The sequence below is a fragment of the Pygoscelis adeliae genome, unplaced genomic scaffold, assembly GCF_000699105.1.
Source record: "Pygoscelis adeliae isolate BGI_AS28 unplaced genomic scaffold, ASM69910v1 Scaffold145, whole genome shotgun sequence".
Classification (NCBI taxonomy): Eukaryota; Metazoa; Chordata; class Aves; order Sphenisciformes; family Spheniscidae; genus Pygoscelis; species Pygoscelis adeliae.
In genome coordinates, this window is record NW_008824866.1 from 3733797 (window position 1) to 3757903 (window position 24107).

Sequence of the window (24107 nt, forward strand, 5' to 3'; positions counted from 1 at the left end):
CAGTGTGTTTTCCTGTTCCTTTCAGTATTCTTCCCTGCCACTGTAGGGATCGAGGAAAACACTACCTGTGCTCCTGATCCTTCAACCAGTCGCCCCAGTGCCCTGAAGTCCCTTTTGATTACTTCTGGACTTCCCTCTGCAACCTCAAACCATTATGCTGCTGCCTACTTCAGGAAGAGATAAATCAAACCCTAACATGACTTGATTGACCAGCTCTATACTGTCTATAATGCGAGGCTGTGATGACTTGCTCAGATACAGAGGCCCTTGCTGCAGTCACCAGCACGTAGTCAGAAGAAGAATCCTATTAAAGTCCTGTTCATTCAGGGGGTGCCTTGGCAGAGAAGATGCTGGAGTCCAGGAGGAGGCTCTGGCTCCAGGCAGGCTGCGTAGCATGCCCATGCTCCCACGTCCTTCTGCAGACAAATGGCTGGTGCATGCATATGTCCTTGGGGCACCTTTCATCAAAACTTACGATTCAAGTGCTGAAGTTGTCCTGGTTTTGGCAGGGATAGAGTTAATTTCCTTCCTAGTAGCTGGTACAGTGCTGTGTTTTGGATTTAGGATGAGAACAAAGGATGAAGATCATTCATTCATTTAGGATGAAGACCACTACAGCCATAAACCAGGAACTGCTTAATAGTGAAGTGGTATGGTAGTTCTTTAATATAATTTTTCACAAGCATTCCATACACAATGGTTGAGAAGGTATTTGTTTGCACAGACTGCCCTGGAGACAGATGGACTGATATAAATATTATTCTTTAAAAAGAATGTATACAGCAATCACACTTTCAATGGATTAAGCATTTGTAAATTCCTTCCCAACCTACAGCAAAACTAATATAACTCAGGGTAGCATATTCACTAATGTGGGAAGGATAGAAAATCTCCCTAGGGTGTCATAAGCTGGAAGCTTTTGTGTAAAATTATTATCATAGAAGAGATGGCTTCCTACTCTTTGGAAATTTGTTTATATAGCAAAGCCTTCAGTGCTATTTCATGAATCAGGGCCCCTATGTGATTAATACCTGAACAAATCTAAATGCTCATCTCCCTCCTGAGGATAACATGTTAAAAAGTTCTAAAAACACATGAAATTCCACCAGTGAGCCCCAAAATTCCATGGAAGACCCTCCCTGGGCCCCCTACTCCATTCTGTTTTGACAAAATAGATTGACAGAGTGGTGGTTTCGTGTCTTAGAAACTCATACGGGCAAAATCTTGGAGGACACTTGTCAAAAGTGAGACCCTCCTTGTTGGATCTACTTTAATTTCTGAATTAGTAGCATTCTTTATACACTTATATATAAATATATGTGCATACACTTACAATTCATACATCTATAACTACCTCTCCCATCACAGCCCTATGCAGGGAATTTGTAATTTTTACCATAAATTATTGCCATTCTTTCTGCTTTACAAGTCAGGCATACAGCTTAGCTCTGCCTCAGCTGTGGTCATTTCCTGGCAAAGTCATTTGTACAATTTTTAACATTTTTTTCTCTTTAAATGCCATAGTATTTCTCTGTTTAATACCCCAAATCCCTGTTATATAATTAACTTGTGGAAAAAAATCCTTATTCTATTGTCATTTTTCACCTAGGGGGTCACCTTCTGAAATACTTTTTCCCCATCTTTTCTCACTTTCAAGTCCACCTGTTAACAGCAAAAAGAACACTTTTCTTCAGCAGCCCATTACCAGGCAGTAGTCTGCCTAGTTTAAATGGCTGCAGCTTATCTGGGATGCTCAGCTTTAAAAACAAGAGTTAACAAGAACTTCACTGGCCTTTTTGTTAATACTAGGAAAGTGCACTGTCAAGCTGGAGAATAAAAAAGGGAAGTTAGTCAAGAAGTAGGCCTGCATAAGAAATTAGGCTTGCAGGAAGGAAATCGACTTTTGATCTGAAGAGCTGAAAAGTAAGATACACTTACAGAAGAATTCCAGATCGACTTCCTGGTAGTCCCCCCAAAATAGGCGAAAATTCAAGACAAATCGTTCTCATGTTAACGTACAAAACAATTAACACAGGAATCAACACATTGGAAACAGCCAAAAGATGAAGAAAGCAGAGGGAGGACAAACACTGTTATGCATACAGTTATGTATTTAACATATATGGTGGAATAGCACAATTATTGATCTGAAATTATTGAAGTAATCCAAGAAGGTGTAGGGACTGACAGAAGACCTTAACTGAAGCAAGAGACCTTTGAAGTACATATGAGTGCTGTGAATGGCAGGAAAGGGCTCGTTGGGGTAAGGGCAGTAGGGTTCTAGCTGGAAAGAAACTGAATGTGATTTGAGAGGTGGGATGTAAAAACAGAACATTCCCGAGGGTTGATAAAAAACAAATTGAAAGACGACTGAAACAAATATACATAATAATATTCAGCTGATAATATTAGTATTAGCTACTTAGGTCTGTCAGCCTAGCTGTTCCTTTGAACTCAGATGCTCCTAAACATTAAATCTGCAAGAAAAAGCAATCCATGGCTGAAAGGAGAGATTTCATAGACTCACAGAATATCCCAAGTTGGAAGGCATCCATGAGGATCATCGAGTTCAACTCCTGAGCTGTACCTTTCAAGCTGTACCTTTTACATTTAACAGGATTATGTTTTATAAAGAACTAATCAACAAATAAATATTACTCATCCTGTCTGTGTTCAATTACGTACAATTTGCAAGCTCAAAGAAGTCCAAAGGTAACAAAAGCCATAATATTCTGGTTCCACGCACTCTCGTTTGCCAGACCTAGGAGCATAACAAACCTGACTTCTATGTTACATGACACACGCCCTTCAAAGAATCAGTTCCAGAAAGCACAGCTGCTAATTATTTCCAGGTGGTTTTTTTAGAGTTTCTATCTTCAAAACACTTTGCACAACCTGGGAAATGGAACTGAGGCATTTCCAATGTCCTGTCAATTGCTGAGGTGAATCTTTTCAGGCCAAAATCAACACCAGTGTAGTTACTCAAATCACCGGGCTTGGTGGGGCTCCTCAGACCAGGCAGTAATGTAAGGAAGATCAACGTTTATAGCCTTACTTTAGATGATGCTATTTAAAGCAAGATGATTTACCCTGTCAGGCTAAGGACTGATGGTGCAGCTACTTGAAGATAAACCGTTGTTCAAGTATGTCCAGTCAAAAAGATAAACCCAGCAAACTCTCCCTCTCTATAACCTTTCTTAGAAAAAAAAATGACAGATGTCAGAGATGTAATAACTAACCACTCACCCATCCTTTTCTGCCAAAACCACAAAAGCAAAAAACAATCAGGCTAGTCTATCTATGAAGGCGCATCAAGTCTAGTGAGCTTCCAGAATATCCTGCTGGAAAACTTAACTACTTATTACCTCAATGCACTGATAGGGAAGCTATCTCTCTCTCCCATAATTACCAATTTTCTTAAGTCCACTGTCCCCAAAGTAATTCTTGGTTCACATCATCCACCCCTTGGGACACTGGAAATCTAGGTTAAGCTGAAGACCAAGTACAGTACAAGTGGTAGCAAATATGTTCAGAATTTTGCTGCTTGAGGAACATAAGATTTCATGAAAGTTAGAGCTTTTCTTCTGGGTGATACAAAAAAAATAATTCTAGTCTTCTGTGATGAAATGTAAAAAAATCTCACATAGCCAAACTTGATGTGTTTACTCAGCTCTGCTTTCCACAGAGAAATCCAGTACTCTATAAAAAATGGGGGTTTTTTTCCGTCTAGACTTACCATTACTGCTGTAGAAAGTCACTGGTGAGTTCAACAAAGTCCAATATTACCTCCAGTAACCTATATCTCCCACCACAGAGGAGGAACATATGGCCAAAACAACTTTCTGAACATTTGTTAACTGAAACTGCATAAACAGAAGTTCCAAAAGCTTTATGGGATGTCAATATGAATTAATCTAAGTGGTTAGAGGTTTAGGTTCCACTAATTGGCCAATACATTCAAACACTCCCACAGAAGAGAAATCTAGGAGTCTTCCTAAACATGGACTCATCTTTAATATTTGCTAGGAATTCTGTGCAAATGTATGTCAGACTATTCAGACTTTGCATTAAACTAGATTTTCATACTAGGTCTCTTTCCATCTATCTGCTTTTTCCAATGTATTCCTCCTCTCATACTGCAGAATCTTTCATTATGATCAAACAATAGATATTGCGTTTGCAAAATCTGAAGGAGTTAAGGCAATTTACCTACAGCACCCTAGGACATGCATCTTTCTGCATCTCTAGTGTTTCCAGTTCTGTTTGTCCTGTACGGTCATTCCATATCCCCAGAGGCCAAAGATACCAGAATCTCTTCAATAATATTACAATAGCAAAAGCATGTTAACCAGCTAGAGAAGGCATACAAAATTAGACACACACCTGTTCAGATTAACCTGATCTGTCTGTACACTCATCTTCAGCATTAAACTAGGTTTGATTCTTTATCATTTGCTAAAATTCCATTTTTTTAATACAATTGACATTACAGATGCTGTTATTCTGAGATAGAAAATAAGCCAATAGTACACAAAAACCCTAACAATAATGGCTTGCACTTATCTCTTCTAGGGCCACAGAACTATTAACGTTTATTTAGCAGGTATTTGTTAAAGGGTCTCAGGAAAACCTCCTTAGATTAAGTTTCACTTACCCAGTCTATTTTATCCACATTCCAGTATTTTTTTAAGTCACGGAACTGCATTAGCATCCCCTTCAAGCCCACAACAATAATGCTTGCTAGCACGCACTGCAAAGAAATAAAAAACAAAAGCCATTTGCAGAATTGGTAGTGCAAACAAATGCTCTTTCTTCAATTTAGCAGTCAATATTATAATTAAATTATCAAAAAACTGAAGTTAGTGTTTCAAAAATGGGACAAGCACAGGTGTCCTTGTGACACAAATGTAACTGTATCAAACCAATTATTTTTTTTCCTGAAGTCAAACTATAGACCACCTAATTGTGAGAAAAATGACAGAAACTTCAGGACTTGCTGAGACTCTCCATGTGTCACTAGACCAACTACATTCTGCCATGGTCTGGGGGACTCAGAAGCAAATCAGGACTCAACTTCTACACAGTGAAGAATTTTAATTCCCCTTCTTCACCATCTAGAGGAGGCCTCTAGAGCAAAAAATCCATTAACTTTGAGGCAAACAAAATAATTTATTGTTCTCCAAATTGGAAAGGAGGAGGAGATGGATGAAGAAATCATCTGGAGCCAAAAAGGATGGAATACAAAGCGATGGACTTGCAGTGCATAGGTGGAGAGGGCTGAAAAAGCACAGTAGAAAAGAAATAAAATGTCAAGAAAGAAATATATGAAAAGTTTTTTTAAAATATGGGGGAAAAAGCCTACAGGAAACCAGTCAAAATTTACATATAATCCATATAAAAAATGAAGGGAGGAAAGCAGTATAGTAAGAAAAAGGACATATTGTGCACCCCCCTACAAGTGTCCTTACTTTGTGTGGTTAAAATAAGCTATAAAAGAATCTGTGTTTGAAAAGTGAGAACCTTCATGTGACACTATGTAAACAATAGCACAAAGTAAATTTAGAACACGGTTGAGTTAAAATTTCATGTACAAACATGGCAGAATTATGGACAATTTTGAAGCTGTATTTTGCATTTTTGACATGCCTCTAGTTAAAATTAACTATTAATTTGTAATACCAAAAGCTAGATATAGCTTATGTGAAAACACACCACGTTGCTTTACAGAGTCTTAGTGTAGAAGATATATTCCATGACAGAGATATAAGAATACCTCATGACCTTTCTGTAATTAAGCTTAGATCACTATCCACAATCATTTGTGTCAGACTTATTTGAAAAGAAAAGTCATACATCATATGCATAACTGGAGAAAAATTGTGAATCTTCATTAATTTCTACCACATTTTGTCAATTTACAAATCCACAGCAATTTGGATGTATATCTTTCATAAACTATGTGCCAAAAGTAAGTAGAAGAGAAATGCTTTCTTATATACTTATGTGATAGCCTATAAATGCAACTATATATGTGTAAAATCTATATGTATTATGTTGTCACCTCTGTATTTTATGATTTTGAGACTTGCTGTGCCCTTACTATTCTTTCTCCCATTGAAATTAAATAGAGCTGTTTTAAAGGTAGTACTATCTTTCCCTGAAAGAAATGAAGTAATTAGAAAACATTTGACATAATCTTTAAAAAGGAAGTACCATACCATAGGCAGCCAGTACAGCATAGGTCCAATTGCACAGATCACCACAAGAATTAATGCACAAGAGATAAGGCAAGCCACCTGAAACAATAAACCAGAAAAGCAGATCATTCAATCCAACAAAAAAAAAAAAAAAGTGTGAAAAGGACTAATTCTCAAATATTGTAGACAAAGTCAAGAATGAGATGTTGAAAATGTCAACTTCAACATGTCTATGGATTGCAGATGCATATAATTTCAGTTTTAATCTCTGGTGATTACCTTCAGCCAACTACAGCGAAAACATCGTAAGAGATCTCAACATCTGTGCTTGACCCTGCTGACAGCACACAGACACAGACCACAGCATCACTTACACACTCAGTTATTAAATGGAGTGTGTGTGTGTGTGCAATATCTCATCCCAGAAGTTTCGCAGCACCCACTGTCATTCTGTAACATATTTATAGCCATGCACCCTATGTTGCACTAAATAACAGATCTGTCATAGTACTGAGCAAAAATTATATATGGAGAACTGTGTCGTCATTTTTGCACAAGAGAAGATTTCTAACTTCCTTTACTGGGATCAACACTAAAAGGAAACTATTGCGTTAAGTCAGAAACCACCAATGATTTCATGTTAATGTCAGTGGACTTTTCTTTGGAAAATTTAGGAACAATTTTTTAAGATATATTAAAAATTAGAATTAATGCAGGTGACATGAATCCAGAGAAATATATGGTCTAAGAATTATATGTTTCTTCACAGTATTATATGGTATTAATCTGATGGAAAACCACAGTAAAATTGCAGTCTCCTACTCCACTCTGCTCACAAAGTAGAGTACTTCTGGTCTCATTAAGATACAGTCCAGATTCACAGAAGGTTTTTGACAATAAGTAGACAGATGCTCACTTTATTTTTATATTGATAATATGTTTCTTTACTAAAATAATTAGGTTTCATTTTAAGAGACAAGTTGTTAAAAACAAAACCAGACAAGTTGTTAAAACACTAGAAAATTAAAGCCATGGTGTACTTAAAAATGCCATCAAGAAGGATAGACAGAGTGTTTACAGAAAGAGAGACACAAAATCTGCTGGTAAAGTCCCAAGGAACTTTTCCCTCTTTCTGCCTTCCCAAAAACCAAAAAAACCCTGTTGATTCTATTTGAAAGACACTTCTAGCCCATGATACAGTCCCTCACTTCACTTTTCTCCCAGGAAAAGATGTCACTGAAGAATAAATGACATCACTGAATCCCAGCTATAGCCGTTGGAGAAAAAAAGGGCTGTTCTGAGCCCCTGAAAGGCTCTTTGCATTTCTTTTATGGCGTATGCCAAAGTAAACTGACTTCTCTCTATGTAGTCAAAGCAACCCTTCACTCCTCTTTTTGCCTGTGATCTGACCAACATGTATTAGTGATGTTCTTCTCATCTCTTCATTCTGCCTAGACAGCCCCAAAAGTACAGGATTAAGTGGATGTGTTGCTTTCTAAAAAGAAGGCAGGAGAGAGAATTTTATGTTTATTAAAGTTCTCTCATAGTGCTAACGCATGGCCACACTCTAACTTTTGGATGCAGGCTCTGCTATACTGTGAAACCAATGGATAAAACCAAGCAGATACTTGTTATTTTTACCACGTATTTTCTACCTTGAAATCAAACTATGGTGGTTTCTTTTTCTGTTTCATATATTGAATAACCTTCTATCGGGGCCTTTGCCTACATGTACCAGAGCCAAAGTGCTCAGATACCCTATATGCCTTCAGGTTATAGCTCTTCAGGTATAGGTCTTCAGGTTATCTTAAAGATTCCTTGGAAAAGCATGATGCAGTACAACTGCAAATTGTACAGACAACACATGAACAGGTAACAGAAGAGGATGTCTGTGAGGATGAGGGCACGTGGTATGACATTGAATCTGACTCAAAGATATGAAATAGCTAACAGCAAAGGGTAGGTAAACTATTTGCATATAAATGCTATTAGAGATTATTATTGGATAAATTATTCATTATGATTAATTAAGTTCAGAGTACTGTGTAGGCTAATTAGCAAGTAATTAACGTGTAGAGTTTTGAAATAAAGCCCTGTATCGTTTCTTAGTGTTGTGGTATCTGCATGAGAAATAGTTGCAGGACATGGTCAAGAAGAAACAGCACCTATAGACTGTACTAACCTTGTCAGTTGTACCTCGTTACCCTTTTCCTTGTAATTAATGTCCTTTACACAGGCAAGAGCAACAGTTATAAAAAGACAATAGCAACAAACTCCAAAGGACATAACATTTATATGGCAAGATGCCACTGATGGACTCTTCGGTTTCAGAGGAAGGAGGGAGAGGCAGTGCTTAGGGGGCTGTCCCAGGGGTGTCCTGGCTGCGGTGGCCCACATGGTGCCACCGTAAGCAAAGGTCACAGATGAGCAGCTTGCTACCTGTCTTGTTCACGGGCATGGTTTGGACAGGTAACAGCCTTACAGAGTCACAATTATCATTTTCATCAATTGCAGTTCCCTCTTTTCTGAGCTGCTGGAATAAGAACTTCCGGGGTTGGTTTCCAACAGTAGGAAATAGCCCAAAAAGTCCTCAGAAATCTGAGTGTCATCTCTGTGGGCTCAATGTATGCTGGAAGGACGGACAAGTACACCATGTCACAAGGCAGAAGCTGGGACATAGCTTGTGTTTTTTAGGAGCAGCTCTTAAGGTTACGTTCACTTTATTTTGAAAATCAGATAGAAGCACTAAATTAAATCTGATTATTTTTCTAAAACTTCAGCTTAGCCTGTACCGTTAAATCCATTAAATACCATTAGAGGGCACTTTTGTTACAGTGTTAACAAATTCACATAAAACGGAAAAGGCTTGTGTGTAGTTCCCTGCAGTCTGAAAACACAACCTCTAACCTCCTTATTGCTATAGACTTTAGAGCTTATATTCAATTAAACAGGTAAAAATTAATAAGTGGAACCACAAGCTTTTCTAGTAAGACAGTTGCTGATCAGATGCAATTCCATGCAGATTGTTAAAAAAAACAGGGCAGAGTCATTTCCCAGGACAGAGAAAAAGGGAGAATAAGGAAATACAATGGATAAATCAGTACAAGTTCCAGTGAGCAGTATTATAGCCTTAATTCTCCTATGTACTTCACTCTAACCCATTACCTGTGTTTTGGCGCCCGTACTGTATAAAAGTGCCGTCCGTCCCATCGCTGCAGCACTTGGTATGCAAAAAAAAAATGAAGGAATCACATTGCTGAGGCCATGGGCCAAAAATTCCTGCAAAGTTGTTAAATAGAATATGTTTTTTTCCTATTGTTCTGTCATTTCAATGTTTCTTGCCAGCAAAGGAGTTGCCTATGTAAATATTAGCAATGACAAAGGTTGGCCATATTTTTGAGGGAAAAAAATCACATATGTACATGATAAAAGATCTCCCAACATAATATATCTTCTCACAACTCACAACTCAGAACTAATTTGAATGATAGAGCTGCTTAACCAGATACATCAAAAGCAGAGGGCACATTTTGTTCACAGAATAAATGGTATTGCTGTTTTGAAGATGAAATTCAGCCAAAATATTTACATCTTGACCCACATCTGCTTTTTAACAGGCCAGATTCTCAAGTACTGGGATCTGGACAGTGTCCAGGATGTTTCTGGCTTATGACTCTACTGGAAAAAGACAGCCACTGATTTTTTTTTTTCTTTTAGAGCATGCTTTAGTGAAAGTGAAGTATGGTAGCAATACTATCTGCATGCTGTCTTTCATAACAAATATATTTGGTGTTTATTCACAGTCAAAATGCAGACATGTCTGAATAAAGATTTATAGAAGAAAAAGTGGGGAAGCCACCTTGTATCTGCAGCCTGAGCTGAACAGTGTTTTCTAAGAAAGCACCCCAACTTGACCACCCAGCATCAGTCTTCTTCCCCAGACTATAAGGAGCTCATTCATCTCCTGAGGGCACTGTGTAAGAAAAGACCTCAATACTGCCAGAAGTGCTTAGGATACAAATGATACTGTATCCAGCCAGGGCAACACCTGTGGCTGGAAAGCTGCCTGGAGGAAAAGGACCTGGGGGTGCTGGTTGACAGCCGGCTGAACATGAGCCGGCAGTGTGCCCAGGCGGCCAAGAAGGCCAATGGCATCCTGGCCTGTATCAGAAATAGTGTGGCCAGCAGGAGCAGGGAAGTGATCGTGCCCCTGTACTCGGCACTGGTGAGGCCGCACCTCAAATACTGTGTTCAGTTTTGGGCCCCTCACTACAAGAAAGACATTGAGGTGCTGGAGCGTGTCCAGAGAAGGGCAACGAAGCTGGTGAGGGGTCTGGAGAACAAGTCTTATGAGGAGCAGCTGAGGGAACTGGGGTTGTTTAGCCTGGAGAAAAGGAGGCTGAGGGGAGACCTCGTCGCTCTCTACAACTACCTGAAAGGAGGTTGTAGCGAGGTGGGTGTTGGTCTCTCCTCCCCAGTAACAAGTGATAGGACAAGAGGAAATGGCCTCAAGTTGCACCAGGGAAGGTTTAGATTGGACACGTGCAAAAATGTCTTTACTGAAAGAGTGGTGAAACATTGGACCAGGCTGCCCAGGGAAGTGGTTGAGTCACCATCCCTGGAAGTATTTAAAAGACGTGTAGATGAGGTGCTTAGGGACATGGTTTAGTGGGCATGGTGGTGTTGGGTTGACGGTTGGACTCGATGATCTTAGAGGTCTTTTCCAACCTTAATGATTCTATGATTCTATGATCATGTTTGTCTTCACAGCACAGGACAGCACCACCTTGCACACCCACATGCCACCATGCAGAGCCCTATGCCTGGCCCCTGAATGCAATAGAGCTACACGACCCTGCTGCCACTGTAGCCTCTGTTCTCATGGAGGTTTTGCTCTTTTTCTCCATTATGTGATGCAGACATACACATAGTTTCCAACACCTCAGTAATTAAGCTGTGTAAGCTACAAGTTTTCCAAAGGTGCAGAAAGACATACAGGTTGCTGTGCTCCATTTAGTGCTCTTGAGACAATACAGCATATTGCCCTGAAGCCTGACTTGTATTAACCTCAAAGCATTTTCCCTTTGCCCCCTAGAAAACTCTGAAACATCAACAGAAATTCATGGCACAATGTATTCATTCTGAAAAAATTTTTAGAGACCTGAGTAGACAAGAACATTCCCACCATAGTTTCCAATGACACAAAGAGTGGTAAAAGACATGCACTGATGTAGCAAGACTGACCTGTCTAGATAGGGTGTTCAAATAGACCCCCAGCTGCAAAACCAACTGTTCTTCATTCAACCTTATGTCATTTATCCCAAATAACTTAACAGAGAGGTGGAGGCAGCATTTTCATCACACAGCACTATTGCCAGTTATCTAAAATGGAGTGTTTCTTACCACAGTGCTTGAATTATTGTTTCCACAGATTTCCAGTTGGTTTGGAGTTACCCACCCACCATGACCAGCAGTGGGGTAGTTGAGAAAGTAAACATCCCACTCTTATTTAAGCTTGCCCACTGTAAAGTGGAACTCTGCGCAGAAAGCTTCTGTGGCTGCAAATTTGGCAGCACTGTCTGAACCCACCCTGCTTCTTTTATACAAATAAGCCTTTATTTCAAATGAGACTTCTACTTTGCATAAGCTTCTTTTTATAATATCAGATATGTCCTGGGGCTATAAGTACCTAATTTATTTTTAGAACTGCTTTGTTTCTTTAATCAGTGGCTGATTTAACATCTTAGCTGGTCTTTAAGAGCTCAGCTGCAAAAGGAGAAGCTGCCTTGTCTTAGAACACTGGAAAAATGCATTAACACCCAAATTGGCTGCTGGCTGCACTGAATGCAGTACTTTGAGATTATCCTGGAGGATGCGTTTTCCCAGAAGGAGCAGCTCAACCAACTAGGGCATTCTGCAGAGCTGATCTGGACTAGATTTGGGTTTTACTGTAATCACTGGAAGGCCTCAGGATGCCACATGGGGACTCACCCTTTCCTACTGGCCATTCATCTATAATACATTTCCGGAATGGTGAAGCAATTTCAAGGCTTACTGACAATAAGGAGAAAGAGCTTTACCTGGTTATCATCCACAGTGTATTTAAACTTTTTAGCAGAGGCTTTGGCAAGAGCTAGTGATGCTACATAACCAACCAGTGCTACTCCAAAAGCTTCAGTGACTACTTCAGGCAGGACGTTCATGGGTGGTGTTTTCGGTGATGGTAACCTGTAAAAAATAAAGACAGTCCTTTTTGCAAAGCCTGGAACATTACCTCAATATACCTGCAATTCATGAAAATACAAGAGAAACAATCTTTGCATGCACAGCTGATTTTTTTTTAATACTTGGAAGGTGACATTTTTCAATATTTTACATTAATAACATCTGTAAAGAACTGCAGGAGAGAATTTGTACAGGAAGATGAAACAGTTTCAGATGGAGTATTCCATCTGTAAACTTCAATTTGAGAAATTATGAAGGGATCCTTATAAATTAGCTCCCCCACTGACAGATAAAATCAGCAACCATTCCCTAATTTTGTAATGCACAATAAAAGAAACTCTACTGTATTTTTTTTTTTTATAGTTGGCTTTCCTGTGAAGTTTAAACCTTTTAAACAATTTAGTATTCCTGTAGGTGATGGAGAGTATGGACATTTATCCCATCTAATGGAGACCTTCTAATGGGACTGCAATGAAATGCCTCAGTTAAGAATCGAATCACCCCAGATTGTCTCTGTACTCCATGAAAATATTTCAGTCTCTCCAGAGCACAAATCACACCACCTAGGAGCCAAACCACACTCTGAAGGTTTCTAACACTCTCTACTGACAAAGCAGTTAGTTAGATATTTCAGGTAAGTGCCTAAAAATACATAGGAATGATCCAGGCTTCTGCTTGTGTTTTTCAACGCACAGAATCTTCTCCTGTGAGGTTAGACAGAAAATAAGCTCCTGATTAAAGCTGCACCAATTCAGTTTAGCTGTTCACAACACATATTGAAAGGACACGCTTAGCCCTGTTTAATCTCGGATACATAACATGTAATAGTATGCCCTAAATCCCTAAAAACAATTTTCTTTCTCAGTGACTTCCCTTATTTTATTTCTATCAGTGCAAGCTGCACTCATGCACTCATGCTGTCTTGGACTTGTACTTTATGAAATTTAGGGAAACCCTGGAATTTCCAAAAGGAAGATTACACAACAGCTGTGCTATTCCTTACCAACCCTTAGAGTTTGAACATTCTTGGACATCTAATCTAATTTCTCTTACCAGTTAATTATACTGAATGGGGTTTTTTTTCCTTCTCTTCAAGGTCATGGAGAAAAATGTATCAGTATCTCTAGTCAGAATGCTCTTTTCTAGATTAAGCATATCTAAATCCTTCACATTTCCTCAGAAACCACATTTTCTAAAATTACTATATAAGTGAGTGGAGAAGAATGAAGTGTAGTAATCTACAAGCCTTACCTCATTGCAAGTCCTTTCTGCTACAATAACCCAAGGCAACCCTCAAAAAGCAGATTGCAAAAATCTTGTAGAGAGTGCTCTGTCCTCCTGTCATACATCCATCAGCCATCATCAGGTACTTAGTACCTACTTTTTATTCCATAAAGTAATGAAAAAGCTATGAAAATGTACAAGAAAGTCTGCATTTTTATTATGCTAGCTGTACAGATATATACCTTGTTAACATGGGGTTGAATTGTGAGACAGTATTTGAGGAGGTTAGAAATGAACATAATAGATTTTTGCCATTTCTTATTTCAGAAAACTACTTTGACCTCTTTAAAGATTGTTCTCAGAAGTAAACATATTTAAAAGCCACAAGCTAATAAAAAACACATTACCCTTCAGGAATATGTCCCACAACTTCTAGCCCATAGACGTATTCCATATCAGCATAGTAGCAGGCAACGGATGTAGCAATTATCTATTGATTCAACACAGAAAAAGATGTTACGTTTCTATTGCTTTTAGCTTCTCACATGGTCCCTATCATTGCCATACCTAAGCACATGACAGTGTTCATGCATTTATCCTTAGATCAATCCAGTAAGACAGGGAAATATTATTACGAAAACTTTTGCAAATGTGGAAGAGAGTCAAAAGAAACTAAGATCTGGACACAGTAATGAATTTAGAAAAGGTGGCTGAAGAAGGACTATGGTGGAGTTTGGACGTTCTGTGTTAATGAAAGGGATCTGTACGAGTCTTTGCAAAGCCTCAGGAATCTTGCCAACAAGTGTCCAAACTGCCTCTATGCAACACGTGCCCCAGAGCACTGCCATTCACGTCAGCAGCTTAAAATAATTCATAATTTAGGTGCTCCTGAGTGGTCTGATTCAGCTGATGTTCTCTGAGCACATCTAATCCAGACTGGCAGTGTCAACTTCAGCACAAAACACGGCAGAAGATGTGGCTGCCTCTTGTATTTATTTTCCTGCAGGTATAAATGTCGCTGAGGGATTGGAAAGTTTGGCCCTGAGGAGGTTCAAACTCACTTCCCATACTTTTTATGAGATGGACACACAAATCCCAATAGAACAGGCACAGGTTCCAGTCCATGATCCTCTGTTTGCTGGCACATTTTATCCAGTATTGTTTAAAAGACAACACAGAAACAGGTCTTAGAGCGGGAATCAGAACAACACTACTTTCTCTTCCAGCATTTTGCCCAGGAAAAATTCCTCTTTTGTAAATAGTTTTTTTCCAGCAAAAGAAGAGTAATTGTGATGATCCACTCTGAAAAGCACCTTCCCTTCTTTTTTTTTTTTTTATTTTCTTTTAGAGGTCTAGAGAAATACAGAAATCTTCTGTCCTGGTGCTGGTTATTTGACTATAGCTTAATCCTTAAAGTAGGGATTTACAACGCAACAGCTAATTTCAATCTAGCGTATGACATGTGAAAGGAAAACTGTAAGTAAAATTACAGAAAGCAATAGCTTAGGTATTTAACTTTGTTGCAGATAAACAACAAGCAATATCAAAGCCACAACTACCCAGCACAAGACTTGCCTGGAGTTACAATATGCCCATTACTTTTCATTTTCTATTTCAAACTTCTTACACTTTAGCATTCTAGGCTTCATGTTCTTGTGATTATGGAAAAAGTAGTAAACATGTGAAAAATATTATACAAATTGGGAATGTATGTCACTTCTTTCTTAATTATTTAACCAAACTATTTCCTGTTCTTACATTTACAATACAGCCATGAAAATTAGCTACCCGTTTAATAAGTGGCAGGTGTGGCTGTGGGTAACTATAGACAACGCAGTAAACTTCAGCAGACTAGTTGAACCACTGAAAGCTTTGTAAAGCAAAAAGTCTGATGCTTGATTTTGTACTTACCAAAACGAGATCGATGGGAAGAACAACTTTAATGTTTCTCTGAAATTTCTCATTCAGTTCTTTAACAAGAACAAGCACCACAATGCTCAGCAAGGAGAGAAGTAAAGCCTCCAACTGAACTGATCTGATATTCTCAAATATGTAGGCATAAATCTACAGTGAATGGCAAATAACAACCACAGATCAAAAAATATATCATTTTGGGTCACATGCTATGGCATATTCTACACAACTTCAGACATCTCAAATAATCGGTGAGAGCTGAATTGATACTGCAGGAGCTGAGCCATCTGACAAACTGGCCAACACTTAAGATTTTGCAAGGAAGAAAGTCACCAATTTAATTATTTGCTAAAATACTATGGATTTTTCAAAACAAAAAATGCAGCAAATATTTGTATATATGAATTTACAAGTTTCTATTGGTAGAAACAAGCAAGAAAATTCCAGTAAATGTGATACGTATCTTTTTCTTATTCAGTTTCATTAAATTCAGTGAGATAAATGAGTGTTGCACAAAAATGTTGAGAGAAACCTACACACACAAAGATTAATTTTCAGTGTCCATAGCTCATAGCATCCATCAACTCTAATAGTAAAAGTTACTTCTGAGGAAAAATTTTAAAAGACAGAAAGGAGGGGGAAAGAGAGGGAGAGAGAGGAAGATCAAAAATGGAAAGAAAAATGCAGTAGTGCCTGGATGGAAAGAGCAGCAACAGGAATTTTCCCAGAAGATCATCCTCTTGAGGGCATCCTCTCCAGTGCATGAGGGGATCCATCCAAAGACTTTTCCAGAGTAAGTGTATAGCGTCAGCAGGGCGCACGCAATCTCCCTGTTGGTTGCTCTTGCCCATTTACACAAACAGTGCTCCACGGAGCATGCATTGATCAGGTCGAGATGCTGCACACACTAATTAGCTGTCAAGCTTTGTGTACATGTGTTATTGGCTAGTTAAATAACTAATATTATCTACTAAGCCCTGTTTCTTGCCCTAGCATAAACTTATAAGTTAAAAGCTGCAAAGCAAGAGGTAAAAAGAGAGTAGGGGAAGCAGGGGTGATTCACACATCAGTGGCAAGTGCTTTCCAGGGGAAACTCTCCGTGGCAAGGTGCGGGAATTACAGGTGCACGGGTGCGAGGGGTGAGGCATGCTGGACCATGAGGTTCAAAGTCCTGCCAGAGCAGGCTCTGGGATGTTGGGGAATGGCTACATCACTGCATGTGAGAGGCAGACTGCAGTGTTAGAAGAGAAAGAGGAGACCGGAGCAGAGCTATGGGGAGCTGCAAATGGGAGGGCCACAGCTTTTCAAAGTTTAAGGTGTGGTGCAACATGCTGTAAAACACGGTTAGAACAATATGGTTGGGTCTATGATGAAGAAAGGAAATATGGTGCTGAATATAAGGAACATGTGGAATAGAAATACAGAACAGGAATAGAATGACCAATGGTGATGAGTAACAAGGATCTCTGATGGAGAATACAATGTTGTAAGTAACAGACTCGGATAAATGCAGTTGCCTTCACACCAGCACAGATGACACAGTTACCAGTGAACTGTAATTTCAGTTCTACTCTGAATTTGAGGGTCCAGAAAATGAGGCATAAATCGGTATCATAACAGACTAACAGAAAGTAATGAAAAAATTCACAAGTTCACTGGAATGGTTAGAAGGGCTGAAGAAAGGTAGAGGAAACTTCTGCCCCACTAAACAGAGAAATAACTAGATGCCTATCACAAGTTATTTTCAGGCCTCATGAATAAAAGCAATAGTCTATTTCCTGGAGGAACAAAGAGGCATGAAAATAGATATAATACACATGCTTACTAAAGCTGCAGGGGAAAAAACCAAGGTAGGCTCAGTCCCTTGAATTCTGCATTTATATTCTTGGAATTATTGTGTAGCCTGAAATGTAAACCATATAGAGAACAGAAGTTAAAATCTAGGATGTAGATTTAGACTGCATCACAAGTAACTTCTTTTTAAACCACAATATTAAGGATAATAAAATCAAGCAACTGAGGCTTGAAAAAATAATATTAAAAAAAAAAGGTGTTTTCTCTGGCAACAACTAAGATGACCACTAAAATAAATGAAAAGTGACACTTGTAGTTTTATCAAAATAATGATTAATAATTTTCTGCCCCAGAGAACCTATTCTCAAATACATGTATAATGCTAATAAGGTTTGACAGTTTGGAGCTTAAATACATATATTTATACTGGACAGGAAAAAGTACTAGAAAAATTATCTTAGGAAAGAACCCTGTTCTAGGAGAAAGGTGGTCAATATGATGATACAATTTTTTTCCACTATTCTGATTCTGTCACTCCTTGAAGAGATTATGCTCATTTTGAAGAATGAGTAAATTACAAATAACTTCTGATTTTTCCTCCCTCACCCTAAGAATATTTTCATAAAAGGGGAAAAAAAATTAAAACACCTCTAAAAATGGTTGCAGAAAAAAAAGACAAAATGTAATTTTTCTCATAAAGAGGAAAATTTAGTCCAGGCCTTTGAAATTTAGCCCTTGGACTTTTGATTAAGGATGCGCAGTATAACCCAGCACAAACGTTTCTCAGAACCCAGGAAAACATTTTAAAATCAACTTGTTAAATAATATGATCTATACATGTCATAAATCTGGAGAATGGTAATGAAATCACAGTTTTTAACCACAGTTTTTAACCACATATTGCCCCACTGTAATGAGACAATGTGGATTGTGTCTTGAGTGCCTTGGGACTAGTCTCTGTACCCATAATTTTCCAAGAATGCATTTTCAAGAGAGCACAGGACTTGGTGCAGTGCCCAAGCAGAAGCTGTGATTAATTAAGATGAAAGGAGGCAATCTGGAAAACTATATTGCAAACTGTGCCCAGAAACTCAGCAAAGGCTGAGCTAGATCTAAGGTAAAGTGGTAAGAAAAGGGAAGAAATGGATTGGTTCCTAATAATTGAAGTCAAAGAGATGTGGGTTTATTTTGAAACGTGTCTATTGAAGTGTCAGCATTAGCTATCCGTGTTGATGGCATTGAATTTAATTTTCCTAGACAAAGTGAGACATAAGGTTGGGTGAATAATTTTAATGAAGGATTACAAAGAAATATGCATAAGCCTTTAGAATTTGTCTTTCTTTACAAATTGACTAAAAAAGAAGTCCATTTAATTTTTAAAATATATAGCCAAATCTTGTAGACCTTTGTCATAGCTTTTTCAGACTTTGCAACAAACATTTTGTATGAACTGCCTAGTGTATTCCTTAGTGTTGCTCTTCAAATCATATCCTTCAGTGTGTAGTCTACATCAGTCAATACATGAAAAAGAATGGGACTACCAATGCTTCGTAGCTCATACGAGTTCAGTAGCACCAACAGCCCTATCCTGAAAGTGTCTGTAGTACACTGAAACAATTCTGGCACTAATACATAAATATTAAATTGGTTATTACATCAGACTAAAGAGCTTCCACTGACTAGTCTGTTCCCAGGTAACCATTCTCCAAAAACCTAAAAACACCCATTTCATTATACGACCGGCAAAGCCAGGAGACCATTTCACAAACCACTCACAGGGTCTTCAGAAAAAAGGAGCATGTGCCTCTTAACATGAATGTGGTTGACACATACTATAGCTATCTCTCTATACTATACAGCTCACACGTTATACTGTCCAGTCAGTTACTGTACTCATCTGAGGTGAAAGTGTAAATCCTAAATGTAAGCACCTAAAGCTCAAGCTTGCAATAGCACTGATATCTATATCACTGATATGTATGAGATTCAACAAGGCCAAGTGCCGGGTCCTGCACTTCGGCCACAACAACCCCATGCAGCGCTACAGGCTTGGGGAAGAGTGGCTGGAAAGCTGCCTGGCGGAAAAGGACCTGGGGGTGCTGGTCGACAGCCGGCTGAACATGAGCCGGCAGTGTGCCCAGGCAGCCAAGAAGGTCAATGGCATCCTGGCCTGTATCAGAAATAGTGTGGCCAGCAGGAGTAGGGAAGTGATCGTGCCCCTGTACTCGGCACTGGTGAGGCCGCACCTCAAATACTGTGTTCAGTTTTGGGCCCCTCACTACAAGAAGGATGTCGAGGTGCTGGAGCGTGTCCAGAGAAGGGCAACGAGGCTGGTGAGGGGTCTGGAGCACAAGTCTTATGAGGAGCGGCTGAGGGAACTGGGGTTGTTTAGCCTGGAGAAAAGGAGGCTGAGGGGAGACCTTGTCGCTCTCTACAACTACCTGAAAGGAGGTTGTAGCGAGGTGGGTGTTGGTCTCTTCTCCCAAGTAACTGGTGATAGGACGAGAGGAAATGGCCTCAAGTTGCGCCAGGGGAGGTTTAGATTGGATGTGAGGAAAAATTTCTTTGCTGAAAGAGTGGTTAAACATTGGACCAGGCTGCCCAGGGAAGTGGTTGAGTCACCATCCCTGGCGGTATTTAAAAGACGTGTAGATGAGGCGCTTAGGGACATGGTTTAGTGGGCATGGTGGTGGTGGGTTGACGGTTGGACTCGATGATCTTGGAGGTCTCTTCCAACCTTAATGATTCTATGATTCTATGATCTGATTCAAAAGAAATATTTGTAAATTTTTAATCACAAACATCATTATTAATTCAGTAGTTCACATGTTTTGATGATGCACTTACTGAAATAACGTAGAAATTCTGTGGCAGAATTTAGTTTGATATTGCAGTGTACGAAGCAATTTTTTGTGTCATTATATAATTAACAAAATTTAAAAATACAGCAATATATTGAGCTGTTTGCCTCTTGGTTTTTATTTTTATTGCTAGTTTTGTGTAAAAATTTTTATGGAAATGATCTGACAATATTATGAGGAACCAGTGAACATTTTGGCAATTGATATAAATTAGCACATAAGTGAAAAAAACAATATTCTAACTTTGCACGCATATCTATACAGACACTGAATGTCCCTATTCTCATGGGAAATTAATGGCTTTGAGTTGCACTATATTTTCACATACGTTCATAGGGTAATAATGAACATTGTAATGGTTTATATTCTAGAAAGAACATGTAATAATGAAATCCTCTGAGTTCTTTTTTTTTTTTAATGTATGCATGAAAACCCAGAAGATTAGTTCTAAAATGAGTATAGAGGCTGAAGCAAAAAAAAAGAATTAAAGGAACACATTAGTTAAAATACTTAATACAGTTTAACAATAGATGACCTCATTGCATTTTCAAAAATGTTTCATTCTGATGTTTGTTAGACAAATGTAACATATTGTGGGGAAAAAAGTACAGGCAACTCTTGTGAACTGTATAGGGAACAAACTGGGAAAAAAAAGAAAAAAAAAAAGGCCTGATAGCAGGTACATGAAGGTTTTTTTGGCTAATTGCAGCACAACCACAAGGATTTTGCAACAAACTTGCAACACAACCACAAAAGATCCCGTTTTGCAAAGTAGGTTTGTTATGTTGCAGGAGTTCATTTTGCAGTGCTGCGTTTTCTCAGAAACTTGTGGAAGGATAAATATATCTACACATGGATAAAGGGCAAACATAGCTATGTTTTTCTGTTTTCAGATATTAAGTAAAACTTGATGACACTTTTCTTGGCCCTTGTTAAAATTAGATCTCACATGTAGTCTTCCCTCACCATTTTTCTTCTTCACCTTCACCTTGCCTTTCCCATTTGTAAAATACCAATTGATGCTGCAATGTGCAGCTCTATTGCAGTATTACAAACCATGTACAAGGAAAATGAAATTTAATAAATTACATAAACTATGTGTAAACACAAAAATCCCATAGGCTCGATGCCAGTGTAGTAGATTTGTTCTCCATATAAAAAGCTCATTTTTACATATTTAATCATGATCTCACTTGCTATAAAGAATCCATTTCACTAGCTTGCTTTACTTTCAACTCTCCTATCACACTTAATTAAACATTCTTATTCTTGCTTTGCCAACCCAAAGGCTGCCTGAGGCGAAGCAATGAGCTTTGTGAGTGGGAGGTGTTCTGGAGTGGAGGAAAAAAAAAAAAAGTAAGCAAAAATACCAGTCTTTGGGTTTCAAGGATTTGGAGTAAAGCACATGTCCAGAGAGACATGCCAAATTTGCCTTTCACTCTCTAGTAACATGTGCATACTAACATATATCTAATTAGTATAATTTTCATATAAAACTACCACCACAGAAAAAAATGATTGTTAAAATCTAAATCTGGTGCTTCTGACTGAGATACTGGACCTTCTTAAAGCAGCCCATAAGTCTGAACAGATACCAGAAACCTTTTAAAATACTTGTATGGTAAAATTGTCCCTTCTAAATGTGGAGACTTTTTTATTATTCTTTTAAGTTGTACAGAGGGTTTTTTGTCTGTTCATTTGTTTTCACACAATTCTACAGAGCAATTCAAAACCTTAAAAAAATCAGGAAAATTTTTCTTTGGAAAATGTGCAAAGGGGTTTGATTTCAAAAGTGAAGTGAAGGGCAAAGAACTTGTTTCAGATACATTAAAAAATATGAGGGATAAGGGAACAGATTTCTTTCAAAGTATTTGAATGACATAATTTATGATATCATCAGCACACCAACGTGGAAATATTTCTTTGTATCACTGCTGTTCTTTATTATTGCTCATAATGTATATTTTGATTGTCTTGGCTGTGGTACTTAACACCAGTCATCTCTACAAGATGACAATATTCCTATATGTAAGTATAGTCTCCATGGAAACGCCATGAAAAGGAGGCTAGTTACATTTTATATTAAGAAGTATTTATGAAAAGGTTTTTAAAAACTTAAAAAATATTTTAATATATGATGAATCATTTGTAATAATCTCACAGGCCAACTGACTACTCAAAAAAATGGCTATGACGCTTTTAGTTATGTCCCTACAAGATAAATTACTTGTGTTTATTATATGCCCCTAATTCTCATTAATAAATTGGTCCTGTAAAAAACTTACCAATGAATTATCCATATGAAATATTATCAGATTTATAATACTGTGAAATAACATTCTAAAAAGCAACATCTCCTTACACAGAGTTCACATTAACAAATTTCCCAAAATAACAGGAAAAAATAAAGAGCAGAGCAATGCAAGAAAATATAGTCAGTGCTTTTAAATAAGGTGTCCTAATATAGTGGCTAACTAGATGAAGGCTCACTTCATCTGGTAATCAATTAATTTCTTGCTATTGGTGCAATGTAAATATCACTTCAGCAAGTAAATAAAGTTTTATTATGAGCAAAAAATCATTTTGGCAGATACTATTGTAATACTACTAATGCTTCTGCCAAGAGATTATGCTCACAGCACCTAAACTCAGGGTTTGCTGGAATAAGTTACTGTAAAGAATATGTTCTCATATCTTTTATGCAATAAGATTACACAGCTTTGCCCTTTAAGGTTTCAGCCAACAATATCTACTTTCCAAAGGGAGTAACCATGATACTATATGAAAGGCTGTATACATTTTATAAAAATTACCTTAAAGCTGTACACTTGCTGTGTTTATGGTAAAGCATAAAGCAATAAGTAACATATCTAGGGTAATTTTTGCATAGGAGATCCACAAATCATGGGTCATTTTCCTTTTATCACAATGATGGTCAGGTTTCATTCAGCAAAATATGAAGAAAATATGTTTAGAATGATATTTGGATACATCCCTCCCACACGCTGATCCAGAAAGAGTTAACCTTCCCTGTACGAGTGTGTAATTGCTTAGGATAATGAATGGAATTATTGATAGTGTAATACACATATTTTAAATTGATTACTGTATCCTTTCAAAATAAGACCCATTCCAGCTAATTCTTCATCAAGTTTTCCTGATCTGGTCTTACAAACAGACCTAGCAAGATGAAGGTTTTTGTATTACATCTTCTGTGCATTCACATGCATGCATAACAAATTTCTTACACTTATATATAGCCAAATAGTGTAGTTATTTAAGAAAATGTTAGTTAATGGAATAACCCATCTCTTTTACTGAACTCACATGAAAAAATCCCAGTGGTCCCGATATATACGGCATTTTCATTCCCAGCAGATACTTCACTTGTGAAGTCACAACGTGTGTAGCTGCTCCTGTTGTCATCGCGCTTATCACTGGTTCTGTTAACAAGAAAGTGGCACTGCCCAACTGCAGCATAAACATCGCTACCTAAAAGGCAAAGGCATGAGTATCGGCAATTATAATAAAATACAGCTTCCTGGTGGCAGGACAATGAGCCAGGGTCCTTTTAATAAACTGTAAGATCAATGAGATAAAGATAAAAAGCAAAAGTCCTTTGAAGGACAACTATAGCTGAAAATAGAACCCGCTGAAGCTCTGTGGGTTTACCTGCATTATCTTACTCACATCACAGTTTACCAGACTCTAACATTAGTTTAGTAACAAAAGCAGACTCAGAGAATCTATCTTCATGCAATGCTTAGTATTCTCTCCCACTCAAATACGTGAGCACGGTAAACACTATAAAACCATCAACTCAATAAAAAACCATCAACTCAACACAGCAACATGAAGTAAAGCAACTCAAAAGGTGAGGGTGGTGCTACAA

At 38.1% G+C, this 24107-nt stretch overlaps 1 protein-coding gene across 1 annotated transcript in view; it reads right to left on the reverse strand.

Moving 5' to 3' along the window:
* Positions 1-24107, reverse strand: part of SLC26A7 (solute carrier family 26 (anion exchanger), member 7) — a 75715-nt gene that overhangs the window by 22015 nt on the left and 29593 nt on the right. Inside the window, exons 4-10 of the mRNA XM_009324428.1 lie at positions 23543-23707; positions 15558-15710; positions 14054-14136; positions 12278-12425; positions 9363-9476; positions 6219-6296; positions 4655-4750 (exon numbers count right to left, since the gene is read on the reverse strand). Of these exons, the coding sequence (XP_009322703.1) occupies positions 4655-4750; positions 6219-6296; positions 9363-9476; positions 12278-12425; positions 14054-14136; positions 15558-15710; positions 23543-23707 (837 nt within the window). The remainder of the gene's footprint in view (positions 1-4654; positions 4751-6218; positions 6297-9362; positions 9477-12277; positions 12426-14053; positions 14137-15557; positions 15711-23542; positions 23708-24107) is intronic.